Below are 19848 nucleotides of genomic sequence, written 5' to 3' on the forward strand. Positions count from 1 at the left end.
TATCTATTATTAATTACTTCACTTTTGTTCAAATAATACAATCTTAAAATTTTTCTAGGGCTCTTGAGGAAATTCAAAGAGGAAAATCAGCTGGTGGGGATAAAGTAATGTCAGACCTATTCTACGGTAGGGAAGAGATTGTGTTAGAAAAACTGGCCACCCTGTATACGACGTGTCTCTTGACGGGGAGGGTACCAGAATCTTGGAAGAATGCCAACATCGTATGAGAAAGGGGACGTCAAGGAGTTGTAAAATGGCAGGTCGATCAACTAACTGTTCGTTGTCTACAAGATATTAACAAAAATAATAGCTAATAGAATTAAAATGAAATTAGACTTCAATCGACTAAAGGACCAAGCATGATTTCGTGCAGGCTACTCAACAATAGACCCTATTCATGATATCGATCAGGTGATACAGCAACGCGCGGAATACGACCAACCCTTATACATAGCACTCATCGGTTACGAGAACACATGTGATTCGGTCGAAATATCAGCTTTTATGTAGGTACTGCAGAATCAGGATATCGATGAAGCCTACATAAACATACTGGAAGAGATCTACAGTGGATCCACAGCCACCGTAATCCTCCATATAGAAAGCGACAGAATCCCAATACGGAAGGGTGTAAGGCAAGGAGACACGATCTTTTCAAAGCTATTTACCGCTTGTTTCCATGAGGCTGTCAAGACCATAGATTGGGAATAGTTGGGGAGAAGAGTTAATGGAGGGTATGTTGGTAACCTGCATCGATGAACAACTTATGCGACGGATTACGAATTACAGCTCATGATTACTGTACAGGGAAAGCAATAGAGTAGATCTGAAAATTAATATGCTTAAAGCTAATGTGCAACAGTCTCTGCAGAGAGCGGCGCTTTACAATAGGTGGCAAAACGCTGGATACTGTAAAGAAATACGCCTACTTAGGACAGGTACTAACCACGGAGCCGAATCGTGAAAGTGAAATAACCAGAAGAATACGGATAGGGTGGAGCACGTTCGGCAAGCATTCTCAAATCATGAATGGTATTCTACCACTAACCCTCAACAGGAAGGTGTTTAACAGCTGCATTTTACTGGCCCTTACACGGAGGCTTAAAAACAGGGTTTAACTGAATTGAGGACGATGCAGCCAGCGATAGAAAATAAAGTGATAGGTGTAACCTTAAGAGGTATACATACCTTTATTGTGGGGCAAAAGGAAACAAAAAATAGAATAATGTACCCCACCCCTTATCACGAGTATATCAGGCATACCTTATGGGACAGGAAGAGTGCAAAGTGCGTGAGGGGAAAAACGGGGGTAAATGATATCATAGCTGAATCAAGAAGAAACGGACATGGGCCTGGCACCTATAAAGTATGGTCATTAAGGGTAACTGAGTGAATTTGAAGAAAAGGCAAACGCGTGAGAGGGAGACATAAATGTAGGAGGGCAAATGAAATGGAAAAGTTTGCAGGTATAAGGAGGCAGCAAAAGCACAGGACCGAGTAAAAGCCTCTCATGGGAGAGGCTTTTACTTTGCTGTGGTCATAGTCAGGCTGATAATTATAATGTTGATGAAAATTATGCTTAACTAACACTGGTCTCTACAAATATAGCTCTAACTGACGTGTCACACAAAATCTTGAATAGTCTTAATTATTTTGTGTAAGCGAGAGAAATTTTGTTAGAAAAGCGGTAATTTCGGCTTTCTGGGTGAGTAGCATTATATCCATATTGCTGTTAGCATCCTTACAGAACTGAATACTGCTGGATATGTTTAACGCGCGTATGTGCGTGCATTTGGACGTATCTTTAGCGCCACTTCGTAACGTTTCACTCAATAAAAATAATACAACAGTCACCTTCCCTCCGCATGCTTCGCATCACGTCGATTGCCAAGGTACGTGGAGAACGACACATTTTTATTTCAAGTATACAGTCTTGGAGTGAAAAGGCACTTCACTGAGCGGAAAAGCGCGCAAAACCACAGCCAGGCTTCGCGAATATATCTGGAAGAAAGAGATCAATACGTGGAAATGACAGAACGTGCATGATTTTCATCGATTTAATGCTTAATCTTCGGGAGTGTGTCCCGCCGGTAAATAGCGTCTCGCACGTCCTTCATTCAGTCTGTGCTCCTCTCCGCGCAAAACAAAAAAACGACACTCTGGTCGTGCACGATAATTGTATTCACAATACAAGGCCCCACGTTGGACCACGCATGACTTAGGGGACCCAAGCGCGTGACTGGAGATTTATTTCCTTGCTTTAAGTCGGCCGTTTCCGGGACGATTGGCGAGGAGGGCGAGAGAGTAGGGACGCGCCCACCCCTGATGAATGCAAGATGCGCCGTCGTCACTTTGGTTTCGCAGCCGTTATTTCAGCCAATGTGCATCTTGATCATGAACGGTGAACAGACCTCCTGAACCTCTTTTAGCTTCGCTTGTATGTCCGCCGCCACCGAGTTCGGGTTGCCTTCTAGCCACTCGTTGGCTTCTTTACACTTGGCCAGCGCTTTCTCCTTCTCCTCAGACGATATCTTGTCACTAACAACTTCCTTAATGGTCTGCTGAACGCTGAAAATGTAGCTCTGCAGCGAGTTCTTCGAGGCGACCCGCTCCCTTTGCTCAATGTCCTCCAATCGGTACAACTCTGCTTCCTTGAGCAGGCGCTCGATGTCAGCGTCAGAAAGACGACCTTTCTCGTTCGTGATGCGGATGGACTTTGCATGCCCCGTGCTCTCGTCCCTGGCCGACACGTTTAGGATGCCATTGTGGTCAATATCGAAGGCCACTTCGATCTTGGGCACGCCCCGCGGAGCTGGTGGTATGCCGGTTAGCTCGAAGCGACCTAGATGATGGTTGTCCTTGGTCATAGAACGCTCGCCTTCGTAGACCTGGATGGTGACTCCAGTCTGGTTGTCCGCATACGTTGTAAACGGTTTGGAAGTCCTGCACGGCACCTTGGTGTTTCGGCTGATGATCTTGGTCATGACGCCACCCGCCGTTTCGATGCCTAAAGACAACGGTGCCACGTCCAGAAGCTTCACATCCTTGATGGTCTTGTCCTTGGCGCCAGCCGACAAGGCGGCGCTGACTGCCGCCCCATAGGCAATCGCCTCGTCCGGGTTGATGTTGCAACAAGGCTCCTTGTCTTTAAAGAACTCCTTGACGAGCTTCTGGACTCGGGGAATGCGCGTCGATCCTCCAACCAGAACAATGTCATCTACCTTCATCTTGTCAGTCTTGGAGTCGTCCAGCGCCCTCTGGATTGGTCCCAGTATGCTCTTGAAGAGGTCCAGGCACAGCTGCTCGAACCGGGCGCGCGTTATTTTGGTGTAAAAGTCGGTACCTTCGTAAAGCGCGTCAATCTCGATGCTTGTCTCTGTGGTCGAGGAGAGGATGCGTTTGGCCCGTTCGGCCGCGGTTCGCAGTCGACGCACGGCGCGCGCCTTGTTGGATATGTCCTTGCCGAACTTGCGTTTGATCTCGCCAATTAAGTAGTCGACAAGGCGGCTGTCGAAGTCCTCTCCCCCGAGGTGTGTGTCTCCCGCCGTCGCGAGCACGTTAAACGTCTGCGAGTTCTTGATGGACAAAAGGGAAACGTCGAACGTGCCACCACCAAGGTCGACAATGAGAACAAGCTTCTCGCCTCTGGTTACCTTGTCCAGGCCGTAGGCCAGGGCAGCGGCCGTTGGTTCATTCAGCAGCTTGGGCACCTGTAGACCAGCGATAGCGCTGGCGTCCTTGGTCGCCTGTCGCTGCGAATCGTTGAAGTAGGCCGGCACAGTGACGCAGGCGAGCGTGACCTTCTTACCGATGTAGGCCTCGGCAGTCTCCCGCATCTTGGTCAGTATCATGGCCGATATCTCCTCCGGGTTGAACGCCCTCTCCTCGCCCTTGTAGGTTACCTTAATCTTGGGCGCATTCTTGTCGTTAACGACGCGGAAGGGCAAGTGCTTGAGGTCGTCCTGAAGCTTGGGGTCGTCGAACGTGCGCCCGATGAGTCGCTTAGAGCCGAACACGGTGTTCTCCGGGTTTAAAGCCACCTGTGCCTTGGCCGGGTCACCGATGAGTCGCTCGGTCTCAGTGAAAGCGACGTAGCTGGGAGTCGTTCGGTTGCCTTGGTCGTTTGCGATGATCTCAACTTTGCCGCACTGGAAGATGCCCACGCACGAGTAGGTGGTGCCCAGGTCGATCCCGATGGCAGCATCGTTCGGATCGGCAGCCATGACAGCTCTGGAACTGCAGCTGCCCCTTCGGCGTCCACTGACAGCGATGCCGACGTGCCAGAACTCGGCAAACAGGAGGCTTGTGGTGCACTCAGGTGAACCCGGCGCTCGCGATCTCTCGAACTTCCCCTTAGGTGGCGGTGCGTTTCAACGCACAGCGTACACTGCCGAGTGCGCGCGCTCGGCTGAGCACTTCGTCATTTTTAAAACGTGTCCAATCCCGGCACTACACAGTTTTCATGGTGTAGGTGATATTTGCACACTATGAGAATAATAAACAGATTTATAGTGGAAGACGGTGCGCGGATTGGAAAAAAAATGTACCTGACAGGTCATGTCGAAAGCTAGCTGTTCAAAAAACATCATACATGGCACCTTGACACATCTATCTCCATACGTCTTGACATTCTCGTTGTGATCCCTTAACTTGCAAAATACAAAAATTTACATAGGAAGGCACTAGTGAATAGGGTGAACATGGTGAACCGGCCATTACATGAATAGTGCGATATTCTTGTCGCGTACCTCACGAAATCCTTTCCTACGGTCACGTGTGGCACATAACCACATACCACAGCTTACGGAATGCGGATATGAGCCGCAGGTGTTGTAGTTTGTTTCAACCTAAAAACGGCTGTAACAAGCATTCAAAATTCTTTACGTGATCACGTTAGGAAGCTTGTGTCGCAGAAAATGCGGGAGCGTCATCGCTTAAGGCAAATCACAAGGACGGAAACGTACAGGGGAAGTCAAAAGTTCCCGGGACACTATCTCACGTATTTCTAAGGAAGCGTGGCCTGGGAAATTTTCACCAGGAATGTACATCTTCGCAGGCTCGCTGTGATATGTGCATCAGCCTGCTGCTGGGGCGAGAACATGTGCGCGCATTGTGTAACGCGCAGGAAAACGCTTGAAAACAGTGGGTGGTCCTTTGGCTTACTCACTCTTTTACATCCAAATAATGATTAATTTGGCTAATAAGTTCACGAAAGCAGATTGTGATGAGTGAAGAAAACGACAACGACGGAAGTGCGGGGCAAGGCGCGTGTAATGTGCGCGTGAGTGTCAGCGAATCAGCTGATGACCTGTGGTGGCCCATAGAGGTGGCGTGCCACGATTGGGCCACGGGCGACCATCACGTGGCAGTGGGCTTTGTGGCTGGGGACGAGCCGAAGCAGCGGCAGACGGGAGACAGCGGGCCGAAGCGTCGGACGCAGGCGAGCCAGGTTCCGGCCAGGGAACGCGGCCGTCCACGCTGCTGCCGTCCAACCACCAGCTTGGGCGGCATTGCCAGCACGAGTACTGCATCTCGGGGCGCGGCCTGGCCTGCTGTTCTCTTCCTTGCCGAGGGCATCGCGGATCTCGGCGAGGCGTCTCCACGGTCAGCCGTTCGACACGGCGATGAACGTGGCCTGGCTAATGGTCACGGTTGCGTCGAGCATCGCGTCTCGGCGCACGCTCTTCGCTGGACGGGCTGGCCATGCCCCGCATGGAGCATGGCGTCTCCGATGCGGGTTGACTGCTCCGTGGCCGCACCCTTGTCATCAAGCGCCGGTGTCACCAGAGCGTCGCACTTCGGCAAGGGACGAGCGAGATGTTCTGCCGGGCGAGACGCGGGAGTGCGCACAGAGGAGCACGGAGCCGGGCGAGGTTCAGGGTGGCCGAGGATCCAGGTGCCTGGGGAGTTCTGGCTGAATCGAGGATCGCCGAGCGGTGCCGAGCCGTACCGAGCGACGCGCCAGACTCGGACGTGGGCCGCGAGCTCATGAGCTGCAGGGTGCACCCGAGGGTACCTGGCGGTGCCCTGGCCAAGAAGAAGGAACGTGCGGAAAAGAGAGCTCGAGGGTTGAGGCCACGAAGGCAGAGGAAGCGGTGCGCCGCTCGAGAGGACGAGTTCCTGGCAGCGTTCCTGAGCCGGACGTGAGACCCGTACGTGTCGGCCAGGTCGAGCTCCGGTGTGTCTGTTCAAGGTCCAAGGCCGAGACCTGCCGAACGGCTCCTGCCTGGGTGCAGTGGCCGGGAGCAGGTTCGTGGGCGAGGCCTACCGGGTGTGGTCCTCGTGAGCCGTGGCCTGATCCTGGACCTCCGGAGTTGCGACCCTGACTGCTGGGTTGGCCGCGACGTCCGACTCAACGGCGCTGCACACGGTAGCGTATCCGTGCGTCGTCAGCCGTTCTACCAATGCCATGAAATAAAAAGTTCATGTTAATCCTTTCTCGTCCGCTATCAACAAACATAGTGACGAACGTCCCTTAACCACTACACCGATCTTTAATACAGCCAGAAACTTGTATCCGTAGCGTCATCCCCAAATTCGTGTCACCAGATGGCGTTCTAAAGTCGCCAATTGGGCACAAAGTAGTCCCTGCGTCTCTACAGTTTGATCCCGAGCGTGGGAGAGTCCCATGGAGCCCGTTAATCAGTCTCTGAGTCTCACTGCATCGCAAAATGGCAATTCATAGCACCACAGGCAAGCGCAAAGTTTCCTTTCAGCGGGAGAGGGGGTGGGGGCGTAGGTTTATCGCAGCGTTCCCCATCCCTATTATATCAATGTAAGAAAAGACTTTTCACCCTTCACCCCTCAGGTGACTGGTGGGGTGAGCATGCCGCCCCGGCCCTTGCGCAGGCCTATATACGCATTGCACTATGCATTTCTTAGCAGGGCATTTCTGAGAGCTCCGTAGTCAGTTACAGTGTCGCCACGGACGTAGCGAGGGCAGCCAGCCCGAATAGGCAATACTTTCGACTGTAGAATAAAATTATAACAAAAGAAAACTAAACCACGATATCCGGCGCAGGTGGCTCTTTTGTCCGCGGTACAAGCTTCAAAAAAAAAAAAATGGTGAGGGCAAGGTGGGGAGGCACAGTATGGTCAGCGTATACCCTCCGCTTTTACGCCAAGTCCGTTTTTGACGCAAGTAAGATATGAGAACGCTCTTGGTCTTCGGTCTACACTAATGCTATACAATCGCAGGTCCCCGTCTCTTTCCCTCCAGGTCACGCCACGTGAGAGAGAAAAAGAGAGCAACTTCACTGAGGTTATCCGACGTAAGGGAGAGTGTCCCCCGCGCCCACCCAGCTATTCCCACGGGGGTACTGACAGGCCTAACCTGCGGGCCCTGTCGCGGCCGTATCCACTATTACTCAGAGCCTCGCCGCTGCGGCACCACGTGTATGCATATTGCTTAAAGTTTACCTACAGTTTAATGGCAGCTTCGCCAGAGCTTGGTCGCTCAGTATCACCATAGAAGGCGTGCTGGCAACCTGTCTGTGCATGCACTTCAACGAAGTTAGAGCCTCAACCCAGTGTCGTTTAGTAGGTGTGGCTAGACAACTGGTAGTGAAATCGGTGTTTCAGGAGCCAAGGTTGCCTGCTCAAACACCGGGACAAAGGGAGGAGCACGTCATACAGAAGCTTACAAAGCACAGAAGCACGCAGAAATCGAAGCTACTGCGGCCGCCGCCCCTGTTGGCAGTCCTAGCAAAACGAAACGAAAAATACCTTTCGCTTGCTGTAACTACGCCATTACAGCTGGGTTAAACTTACCATAGGTAGATTTCTGCATGATCTTGTTTGTGACACCTCCAATGCTTAGCGCAGAACTTATGTTGCGCCCTAGCGCTTGTTTCTCCCTGTCCCTTTCTGTCATATGAATTCTCCGCTAGGGAAAGTTCTGTTTGAGAGCTTTTAACAGTAATCGATTGCGCCTGGTTTGACCGAAATGATATCGTAAATGCACTAACGCATCGCATAATTAACGCTACCGGCGTTAATGCAGAACGATTCTGCGTCAGCTCGAAACGCTCGCCTAAATACCGTAAGAAACTAGCGCCCCACAGCGCAGGAGCGCCTGAGACTAAGTGCGCTCAACCAACGCCTCCTATACTTTGAGTATAGTACAGGAGGCGTTGGTACAGTACAGTACAAAGTACAGGAGGCGTTGGCTCAACCTTTGGTGACGCTGAAACGCGCCGTTTTCAAATAAAGGGACCAGAGTGCGGCGAAGAATGAAACGATGTGCGCGCTTTGAGCGTGTCCCCATCAGAAAAAAAAGAAAGGCATTCCTGGCGTAAGCAGTCAAAACCACCTCGATAGCAGCCCGACAACAGAGCAAGAGGGGTGACGAACAACAGTTCTCACCGGGTGCCGGTCGGGGTATTGTGCCCGCCCCTCTAATGTTCCCGACTTCTGCAACGTCACAAGGGGATTCCCTATGTACGTGAACTACAAAAAATGTCGATTGCACCTAAATACTTGGAAGAGCACGCACACCCACTAGGCAAGATTAAATTACCTTCTTGGCTACGTTCGACATTAATAATCGGTCAGAGGTGGCGCAGCATGCAGCACTATCAAACAACACAGGCACTTCGAGTTTACAAATTTGGTGTCAGCGGTTCTTTAACACTTCGGACTAAAAAGGCAAGGCATGTTTTATTGTTCCCGTTTTTCCCCTGCTTTCATCTGCACTGCAACATAGCATGGGCCAGACATAGTCAAAACACTATTCATGAAGATCACCTAACGTCTAGTCTTTCGATATTCGTTTTCTAAAAAGGGCGCAAATTCGTACTGACAAATGCCAGGAAAGTCAATTTAATGTTCACGTGCACATACGTACGTTTCAAGTGTGTGCTTGAAACGGGGCTTTCATATCCGGCAATCTTAAAAGGGGCCCTGCAACACTCTTTGAGCGTGGTCAGAAAACGCTCCCGATCGGTTGTCGAGGCTCCCGAGAACAAGCGAGCCAAATATTATAGCGCAACCCATGGCCAGGAATTCACAATAAATTTTCAGTCAGCTAAAAAAAAATCACAGCATTTCCGCGGAAAAATGATGATGAGTGGGGCGAAGCATCCATCAGCCCATCCGTGCTTCCGTGCGTCTGTCCATGAGTCCTTCCATCCATCTTTCTATCAGTTTGTTCGTGCGTCCATTCGTCCGTACGTCGGCGCGTCTATCCATCCGTCTGTCCGCCTGTCAGTTTGTCGGTCCGTTTATCCATGCGTCCATCTAGTCAGACAGTCAAGCAGCTTTATTTGGTCCTGAGAATACGAGAATTCCCCCGTCAGGTGGTATCATATGGAGGCCCCACCCACGATGGCGCCGGGAGATTCAGGCTCTCGGCGACTTCGCGAGCTCTCTGGACAGCTCTTAGCAGCTGGTCCTTTGCGGAGCTGGTGATGAGCTGGAGCCAGTGTTCCTCAGTGGAGGAAGACCCTGAGCCCCCGCGCAAGTCGTGACACTGCCACAGAATGTGCTGAAGGGTGCACCTCGGATGACCACAGCGCGGACAACGTGGGTCTATTCCCTCTATGATTTTTGACCAAATAAACAGACATGGACATGTGGTTGTTTGTAACATTCGCACGGTGATTACATGTGGTCTGCTTAGGTGTGGGTGTGGAAGTCGAAACTTCCGACGCCCTAGCTGATAGTGCTTACAGACCTCATTAAAAGTGAGAAGAGGGTCCCTTTGCCACTGCCCTCCCTCGGCCTCCGAGTGCCCACTTCCGGCGCGGTGAGTGAGACCTCGCGTCTGGGAGTGTGCAAGTATCGTTGGCGTTTGGGTTGGTTTCGTGAGCGTCACTGCACACGTGACCAGGGAACCAAATTATATGCTTTTTGCCTGTCCAAGATGCAGCAGAGAGAACGCGAGCGGCTTCTTTGCACACCGAGCCTTTCGTAAATGCTCTAGTGGCGGCTCGCGAGTCCGTGTAAATAGTAGAACGGTTCGTCGTGGCCATGGCGATAGCCACTGCCACCTGTTCGGTTTTGTCGGCATCCGAATTTTTCGTAGGAGATGTCAGCAGCTCTCCTCGTAACGATGTAGCTGCTGAAACAAAGTGATTAAAAACTGCGTATTGCGCTGCGTCAACAAAGGCGACGTTGTCCTCACTCATAGCGACTGTTCGAAGAAGGGCTCTGGCCCTTGCTTTGCGTCTGCCATAGTTGTATTGGGGGTGCATGTTTCTAGGTACCCGAGATGAGATACAGTATAGATTTCCCTGACTTTGATAGGGAGCACGCACTCCCTCTGTCTGGCAATGGGAGACCTTATACCAATATGCGCTAGTAACTGTCTGCTGGCCTCCGCGGAATCCAGTCTTGCAACTTGGGCGACCTGCTGTGCCTCTACTATTTTTCTAAAGTTGTTGTGGACACCCAGCGCCAATAGATGTTCTGTACTGGTGCTCTGTGTGAACACTCCAAGTACCTCCATCTCCCATCTCGCATCCCTTGTCGCACATACCCGCTCTAGAGCGGATATGTGCCACCGGTGGCTACGTACTACTACATATACACATACAACGGATGGACAGACTCGCGCTTTAAGGAGCTGTGCCCCTAAAAATGCTTTCTATTTTTCGACAAATGATGGAACAAGCTCAAAAATCACTCGTCACAGCCATTTGCTGATACGAGCATGGTGTGTGCGGTCGATTACTGGGCACATTGCGAGACGTCGTGACTTGTCCACGTGTGAGCGCCCATTTGCACTGACGAGCCACGTATTCGAAAGAGAGAGTGTGCTTAAGGTCACGAGGCCCGTGTGATGTTTTAATTTCTCCATCCCTCTCTAATTAGCTCTCAGCGCTTCCATGGGAACGAGAGAGAAGAAACTGCTATTGCAGCATGCGGTATATTTTTGTAACTTCGCTCGCACGAGACAAATCTAAAATGTTTTGCAGAAGTGAATTAGAGAGGCAATAAGCGCCCTTACTGAATCTACTCCATGGCTACTTGAAAAAGCGTTGCAGGGCCCCTTTCGAGCATTGAAAAGAACAGATTTCACCATAGCTTCAACAAGACTTTATTTCAAGTGCGGCATGAGAATCGGTATTACAAAGCATCACAGTGAGCTTGGACAGGATAAAACACTGATAACCTGCATGCAGTCTGCAAATAAAATTAAAAAAAAAAAAAAAATGTGTCAAGTAATTATGTAACTGTAATGATGTGTAACTGAACATTGACCAGGATAAACAGAGCAGGACTGAATGAAGATGAAAAAGTAATGAAAATAAGTTGATAAACACATGATCAATATATTTATAGAAATATTTGTGCACTTCGACAGAAATACTTTAAGGGATGACCAGGAGTTGTTCATTTAGAATAGCTGTTTCTTTCTTCATAGCGTGCGCTATGCTGAAAAAAGTAGCACATACTGCTGAAGTGCCATGCATAGTTCAAAAACTCCCTGCTTTTTGGAGAGATATTCGAAAAATGAAAATGAAATGAAATTATTACATATTCCATCAGTTACGTACAAGACACGCCACGTATGAGGGATCATTGGCCCACATATAAAATCATTTCAGCAAAAAGAAATTACCAAAGTTGGTTGAAAGAGCCTGAAAAAGACCAGACAGACAGCGTAAAAAAAAGTGCATTCTTCAGGTCATTACAACTTCAGCCTGTGAATGAAGAAAAAGATGCCGCTGATAATATTCATAAAAAAATCAAGGCTAACGTTGCGCATCTGTTGTCTCTCATCAGTGCACAAGCCAGTGTTCAACGTACAAGATCAATGCTGAATACTTCATACTTCCTACAGAGCCACTAAGGCGTCCCTACTCAATCTCATGCCCCGACGTAGAACAGCAACAATGTGAAAGCTTTGTATAACCGATGTGCTGTGCTGGCCTTGTTTAACCATGCTTTGTCATTTCCAACACTTTATTCATTACAACATTATTTGTAATGCTTTTCTCATCATGACTCTAAACACTATACCTAACAATAAAAGCTGCCAGCACTAGAGTAACAAGTAATCATGACCTAACAAAAATGCACGATTCCCCATCAATTTGCACACTTCCCAAGCTAATTCAAGTTGTCTTAGAAAATATTTCACTTTGCACCTTCCAACAGCCGTATATGATGTTTGCATAAATTTTATTTGAGCTTGCACAATTATAACACAAATATTAAAGAAAACTATGGTCTTAATGTTAAGTGCAAAAGGATGAATGACATTATTCCTTGAAACCAACCTTTGAATATTAATGATAGGTTGGAACATTATGGAGAGAAGAATACAAGTACTCACCAGTAATTCGACTAAGGATAATAATGTAAACATCTATAAGCACTCATTTCCATAGCCCATAAAAAAAATTTCCCAGACCATGAAAATTGAGGACATTTAAGCAGCGCAAATTTATATACTAAGGCCGAAATTAAGTCTAGGTTGCTCTAATTCTAGCACACATATCTGCATAACCCACTTGGTGCAAAGATAAAGCTACGAGAAAAATACTTCAACTGACTGCTGCATAGAGTACATACAGATAAACAACATGCCCATGAGCAGTTATAAATATAAAAACACAGAAGTAAAAATTTGAGGCATTGCAGCATCATCTTTCTGACCTCTTATACACAGCAGCTATCTGTTCTATTACATTTATTGTATATTAGTATCCATCATGACTAATGTAATGTGTCAACCGAACGAGAAGCTCCAATTTGAAAGTAAACATTATCCGTTCAATCATTCATAAAGGTTCCTAACTTTTGCAATGTGAAACGATGTCATTTGCACAGCCTGAGAGAGATAGAAACAGTAAAAGGCATTCAATATTTCTTCATCTATTTCGCCTTGTCTAACAAAAAAAGAGTCAAGAGCCTTCTTAACACAATATTGCAGAATAATTTACTCCAAAAGTGCCTGCATTCTGCAGTAAAGCAGCTGCCAGCATATTTACACAAAATATTACACAACACAAAAGTACAACGTAAAGCATAAAAAGGAGCACATATGACAGCATTTTACCATTATTTGTAATATTCAAAGAACACCTCGGTCTCCCAATGCGCCATTGTATAAAAAGATTTCCTTTTAAAACCTAACATGAAGCGTTAGTCGATGTGTGTGATCAAATCATCCTGCTGACATCAACTGGGACGGTTATCACAAAATGGGCACCCCTGGTATCTGTGTACAATGAAATGAAGGGATTCGTTACAAAACTTAGAAAACTGCATCATATGGGTCATATTTACAGTCGCCGACCGATTTTCCGGACTTCATAAATGCACCGTCAGGGATCCCATAGAGCTAATGCATTGTTTCGACCGATTTTTCGGGCGAATTTGCCCCTGAAAGTTCGATTTTTCGGACTAAATCGCTCGTTTTGTGCCACGCCCCAAGCCATTGTGAACGCCACCATGTTGGATTTTCCGTCGGCTTGGCTAAGCTTGGTCTTCAAATGCCTTTCCTGCCTCCGAGATTAGAATGCGCACGCCATATTTTAAGTTTCGGAGGCCGTGTTTGCTTTTTAAAAGACGCGGTGATGGATGTCGTTTTTTCGTCTTCGGTCAGCACTATCGTCATCACAACGCACGGGGAGGAGGCGAAAGAAGGATTCTTTTATTGTCGTTGCAGCTTTTATCAGTCGCCATTCTGCACGTGTTGTGTCGCGTAGCGTCGAGACGTTGTGTGCTTCGCAGCGGCTATCTGCGGCACCGAATTTTGTGTTCTCGGTGCCATGGCTCCGCTATCTGTGCCATCGCGGGAGCCAGGTGGTGTGAAGAAGCGTGGGAAGTATACGACCCTGACGATGGAGAAGAAAGCTGCCATAATCAGGCTAATAGAGAGTGGACGTTCGCAGCTAGATGTCGCCGGATAACGGTCGACGCCGGATGGCGGTCGGCGGCGGAGATCGCCAACGCGGTGACAATTTTGTTGAGCGTTTACGGCGACGATGTCACCTTGGCGCAAATACGGGCAAACCAAATTGCCTTAAAGCGTAGTTTGAGGCAAAGCAGCATCAAGGACTTTTTTAAACCTGCCTGATGCAATAAACTTCAAATTTTTGGCGAAAACGAATTTTTCGGACTGTTCGATTTTTCGTACATTTTTTCGGTCCCCGCCAGGTCCGAAAAATCGGTCGGCGACTGTAATATGAAAGTAGTGCTTTTAAAGAAAGCTACATAATCCTTCAAGTAGAACCAACTTCTGTTATAGCATACATTGTTTCCGAAACGTTCGAAACATTACGGCATTGTTGCCTGACCAATTGGTGCTATTAGGGAAACCAAACATTATATAATCTCAACCAGCTTGTATTACCATCAGTGGGAAAACTTTTTTTTCCTCAAAACAGAATTAAACGCATAAAGTGAGAAAATGTAATGTTTTCTAGAGAGGATGCACCGCACTACTATGGTGTCCAGCATCGCCTAAAGCTACTACTGGAAGTTCTTTTTGGCAGGTCATCCTCCCACCCCAATAGCCAAGATCAATTCACATTCCTATGTGAACAAGGCTTCGCGTAATAAACATACATCCTTAAATAAAATATGTGCATTGGTTCTCCACTCACTTGAAACAAAAGAAACCTACATCGTAATACGCTTTCATACTTAAATACTTAAGGCATCTACCATCTCGCACAATAGAATCACAAGGCACTGCCACCGACCTGTCAGTCTGGCACTGCCACCGACCTGTCAGTCTGGCATGACGCCCCAAAACTCTGCGACAAACTCACAGCCTTCCTCCACCATAAGGCTCCACTAGTGGGACATACACTATGTCTCGAACATGCGCTCAACGCTGTTGTTTAGAGCCCTCTCAAACATGCGCTCGGCACCAATATTTCAAAATGCCTCAAACATGCACTCAAGCACCGTTACTCTAAAGCACCAAAACACCTTTCAGACGCGAAAAATCTTGCGCCACCGATAGCCTGCAGCGCGGCCATCACGCAACAACATCACATAAGGCAACACAACGCCATCCACACGTCTCACCGCACGTTGGTGGGTATAGAAGGCAAGAAGGCTGAAGCTTTCGGTATCACAGCAAGGCGCGAGATCAATTTTAGGACTGATGTACTGGTCTCGCATTGTGTAAGTAAGGCATATGCAGCGGACTTCAGTGAAAGTTCCCTGAATGCGAAAGATGTTTAAGTTAATTCAAGTGATTAAAAGAATTAAAAGAGCATAGGTTTTTCACTAGAAAATATCGCTGCAGTGGTTCTGGCGAACATGCGGATATCTGTCAATTTATTTTTCTTATTTGAAGTTGTTTCGTTCAACTTCAAAACAGCCGACGCGCTTCAAATGAAAAACAAGCAATCGAAATGTGAAATGACGCACCAGCCAACTTGATTCAAGCACCTGCACGTACGTACACAAAAAGTGCACATGCCCAGCACGTTGGATGTAACTAGGCTCTTACATGCTATGCTCTTGCAGAAATATAAATCTCGTACATCAAATTTCATTGTAACTGCCTGGCACTCTCACGCATGTTTTTTTTTATACTGACGTTACAGCGAGTTTGAAACATTCGAAAGTCTTGACCCAGGCTCTGGAGCTTTAGTTTCCGAGGCATCTGAGGTAGATTGGTGCTACCTTCTATGCCCGCCAAATTGCGTTGAGAATGCAGGCGACACTGGCAGGGCTGTTTAACAGGCGAGCGGCTCACGAAGCAAGAACTAGAAAGGACAGCACTTTCGCCAGCAGCTGACGGGTGCCTCAGTTGTTGCGTCTCGCTGCGACCTTGCAAACGCCAGGAAGATCTGCTCGAGCGTCGTGTCGCTAACGATGTAATCTTCGAAGGAAAGCTCCTGCTTCAGAGCCTCCAAGGTCTCGAACAATTGGCTCCACCTCAAGCTAGTGTCGGTGACGTGGAAGTGGAGCAAAGCCTGGAAAGACAAGAGAGCGAGTATGACCCAGAAGTTCAGCAAGCGTATTCACTACATATCCATATCCACAGTTCCGTGGCCTGAATGTGCTAAATTACCAGACAACGAATTAAACTAAGAAACATCCTGATAAACATGGACTGTTTATAAGGTAAGCGGGCAGAGTCATCAATACCTGCGCTGAAAGCGGTACCACCCAACCAAAACAACCTTTTTCAAAGACTTGTGCAAAACATGTAGAGCGCAGCCTCGTATGCCCGAGAAACAGGGCATGTGATGCGAGGTGCTTATAATCATTTGAATTTCTAAATGTTAAAAAATTAAAGTCGAGAAACCCAGACTTAAGACCACCTCGATTATGCACATTAAAAACCGTATTTACCCCCGTAATGAACCCATTCACATAATGAACCCAACCCTCGCCTAGATCCTTGAAAAAGAAAAAAAAAAACTTTTTTTAAGGTACCTGTTCATTTTGTTTTGGTATGATAGCCAGTGCCATTAATGATCGAAACAATCTTAAATCAAGCCATTATATTGCAAAATAACAACATATTGAAAGCCAAAGATAATTTTGCAACCACGCAAAACATGACGACAGTTATAGCGCGAGAACAAAACGACGACACAGAGACAAGAAGGACACGAAAGGCACCTTCTTGTCCTTCTTGTCTCTGTGTCGTCGTTTTGTTCTCGTGCTATAACTATCGTCATGCCATACCAACTAGCCCAAGCTGCCACACTTCTAAGCCACGCTAAATAGTTGCGAGCAGTGCAAGCACGGACGATGTCAATCAAAATTTGAAAGTCGGGCCTTGTACGACAAAGCGCCATCTGTCGAATGTAGGAGAAACCTATTTGCTGATAGCGCCACGAAAGCACAGCTGCACAAAAATGAAGCGCGTCGCGTCCAGAATGGCGCTTGCGCTGCGTCATGAAACATGCCGCGCGCTCGCCATCTCCGACTTATGCAAAACGCAACCGCACCCACCGCAACGACGGCGCGTTGTGCCCCCACAACGTTTACTACAACGTTTGTGCGCCTCCATCGGACGCGGCGTTGTTGTTGTTGGGCTGCGCAGGGCGCGACAGGCCGGTACGCTAGCTACACGGCTGGTTACTACTGGTTACTAACAGCAAGCGCTGGAGCATTGGAACCGAGCGGCTGGATGACACTTCGGCGTTGATCCAAGCACTTTTGTTACTAAACAAAACAAAAAGCTTTTGGCTACAAAAAAAATTTGTCGGGCAGTTCATGGCTCAAAACAAGCAAAGTAGTCACCCGAAATTTTCGCTGTTAAAACTCCAGTGACTTTTTTCTCCTGCGTAATGAACCTTCCCCGCAAATTGGCGTCAACTTTTCTGGAAAAAAGGTGGATTCATTACGCGAGTAAATACGGCAGAAACTATGTAGAATCAAGACTGAAATTTTGCCCACTAAAAGGTCCAGATCGGGCGCCTTCATGATGTCTAACACACTGCAATTGAATCGACATCCATCGTTTGAGTATTACACATGCCACCCATTCCCATGTTTTTTTTCACAATATAGTGCCCATCCTTTTAAGCACAGCTACCACAGTTTCATTGATTCCTTAACAAAACACAACTTTGACCGCCCGAGGCCACTATCCAAGAGCAATCAACGGTGATGAGGCCTAGCCCGCAGTGTGGTATATTGTCGTGGAAAGTTTGTCCATGACAATGTAAAAATCGGGCATTCAAAAAGGTCACAGTTTCGGCACAAGGCTGAAGCAATGACTGTGATAGCAACACACTGGGGTGTTACACGAAGGCTACGAGATTTAGGCCGAAGCAATGAATGTGATAGAAACACACTGGGGGTGTTATATGAAGGCTAGGAGATTGAGGAACCATACATAATGTAGCGATCACGGTTGATTGTGCTTGCATTGACAGTAATGCAGTAACCACAATATCTCAACAGGTGCTGTTCTGAATAGTAACACTAGTAACAGATTGTGCAATGCGCATTCTAAATATAGCAGCTCGCACTGGACTCACTGCATTCTTGTGTTAGACTACCGTATTTACTCTATTCTACCACGCCCTCGATTGTAACGCGCACCCGGTTTCCACGATGGAAAAAAAAAAAGTAAGACATCGATTGCAACGCGCACCCACTTTTCTCGTTGGCACACACGATCACACCACTCAGGAAAAAGACTCCTTTCGGGAGCGTCTTCCGTTTAAATATGAGGTACGGGGGAAGCTTGCGCCTATCTGATGTGCAACGGAGCATTGCTGTCACTCTAGTTTTACCATGGCCCGATGTCAGCACGCGAACTTGCTTCGCCCCCTTCTTGACGGTTGTGGTGCCAGGCATGTCGAAGTAAAGAGGCGTCTGATCGGCATTCCTGATTTGCCCAAGCAGGGAGCCGTTGTTGTGCCGCAAGTTTAGGACGAACCTCTGAAAACTGAAGCTTTCCTTCATACTCCTCCGGCAAATTTTCGCATAAGCCCGTTCGCCTTCAGAGGGAAAAGCCTTTCCTCTTCATAAAATTAGTTAGCCAGCACCTGCTCACTTTAAACTGGCTCCGCATTAGCCCTTTTTCTAAGGCCTGTATAGCCTGCACTTGGAGCAGTTCTGTCGTCACGGGCCGCTGTGCCGCTCACTGCTCAATCACATATTCGCCGAGCAGCTTTTCAATTTGCGGAAACCGACCCTGCTGTGGTCCGCTGAAGCCTTTGCGTGAATCTTTGCTGTCGACAATATTCTACTTTTGTTCCCGCCAGTCCCGCACGCATGTTTTGGGAACTCCGAACGACCACGATGCAGCCCGATTTACGTCCATTTCGGCGCACGCGATGACTTTTCTTTTAAAAGCGGCATCGTGGTGCACTCCTCAAGTTTTTAGAGTAGGCCCTTCCATGCCGTCGATGCTAATGCACACCAAGATGACAAACTCCTCAGCACAAGTGCGAAGTGCCGCACATGGGAAACACATAGGCAGAAATGGCCGACGCGCCATGCCGACGCACATGGAGGAATGCCGACGCACGTAGGGGGCGGCCATTTTGAAAAGCCGATAGCAATAGAACAACCGTATTCATTTTTTTTTTCGTACTCGATTCTAACGCGCATGCGATTTATGAACTCGCTTAACCAGAAAAAAGGTGCGCGTTAGATTAGAGTAAATACGGTATTTCCCGTACGAAATTTGGAAGCCACCATCTTTGATTGTTAGCATACGTTTCCTCGCTCTTGTATATTACGACACAAACTATTAAAGCCACAAAACATTGTATGTGCCAACCCAACTGTGTTTATGTGTGTGTCTACCGTAATACTGTTCATTTAGATGTTAAAGATACAAAATACAAAAGTTGACGGCTCAATCTGACAGGGCTCACACACCCATCAGTACGATAGTCTTACCGTAATTACTCGAATCTAACGCGCACCTTTTTTCCGGTTAAGCGAGTTCATAAATCGCATGCGCGTTAGAATCAAGTACGAACAAAAACATTACGGTCAATCTATTGCCATCGGCAAATCCAAAATGGCCGCCCCCTACGTGCGTCGGCATGGCGCGTCGGCTATTTCAGCCTATGTGTTTCCCATGTGCGGCACTTCGTACGTGTGCTGAGGAGTTCGTCATCTAGTAGTGCATTAGCATCGACGGCGTGGAAGGGCCGACTCCAAAAACTCGAGTGCACCACGATGCCGCTTTTAAAAGAAAAGTCATCGCGTGTGCAGAAACGGGCGGAAATCGGGCCGCATCGCGGTCGTTCGGAGTTCCCGAAACGTGCGTGCGGGACCGGTGGAAACAAAAGCAGAAGATTGTCGGCAGCAAAGCTTCACGCAAAGGCTTCAGTGGACCACAGCAGGGTCGGTTTCCGCAAATTAAAGAGCTGCTCGGCGAGTATGTGCTTGAGCAGCGAGCGGCACTGCGGCCCGTGACGACAGAACTGCTCCAAGTGCGGGCTATGCAATCTT

At 48.1% G+C, this 19848-nt stretch overlaps 2 protein-coding genes across 10 annotated transcripts in view; both read right to left on the bottom strand.

Moving 5' to 3' along the window:
- Window positions 1-1609: 1609 nt before the first annotated feature.
- Window positions 1610-5027, bottom strand: LOC119164484 (heat shock protein 68). Its single transcript, XM_037416681.2, has one exon. It carries the CDS (start codon window positions 4221-4223, stop codon window positions 2373-2375), a length of 1851 nt encoding a protein of 616 aa, XP_037272578.2. The 5' UTR covers window positions 4224-5027; the 3' UTR covers window positions 1610-2372.
- Window positions 5028-11014: 5987 nt separating this feature from the next.
- LOC119164485 (phospholipid-transporting ATPase ABCA3-like) overlaps window positions 11015-19848 on the bottom strand; it is a 145668-nt gene continuing 136834 nt past the window's right edge. For all 9 annotated transcript variants that reach the window (XM_075871856.1, XM_075871855.1, XM_075871858.1 and 6 more), the window contains one exon: window positions 11015-15887. In XM_075871856.1, coding sequence (XP_075727971.1) covers window positions 15678-15887 — 210 coding nt within the window. In that variant the 3' untranslated portion in view covers window positions 11015-15677. The remainder of the gene's footprint in view (window positions 15888-19848) is intronic.

Source organism: Rhipicephalus microplus, chromosome 8, assembly GCF_043290135.1.
Source record: "Rhipicephalus microplus isolate Deutch F79 chromosome 8, USDA_Rmic, whole genome shotgun sequence".
Taxonomy (NCBI): Eukaryota; Metazoa; Arthropoda; class Arachnida; order Ixodida; family Ixodidae; genus Rhipicephalus; species Rhipicephalus microplus.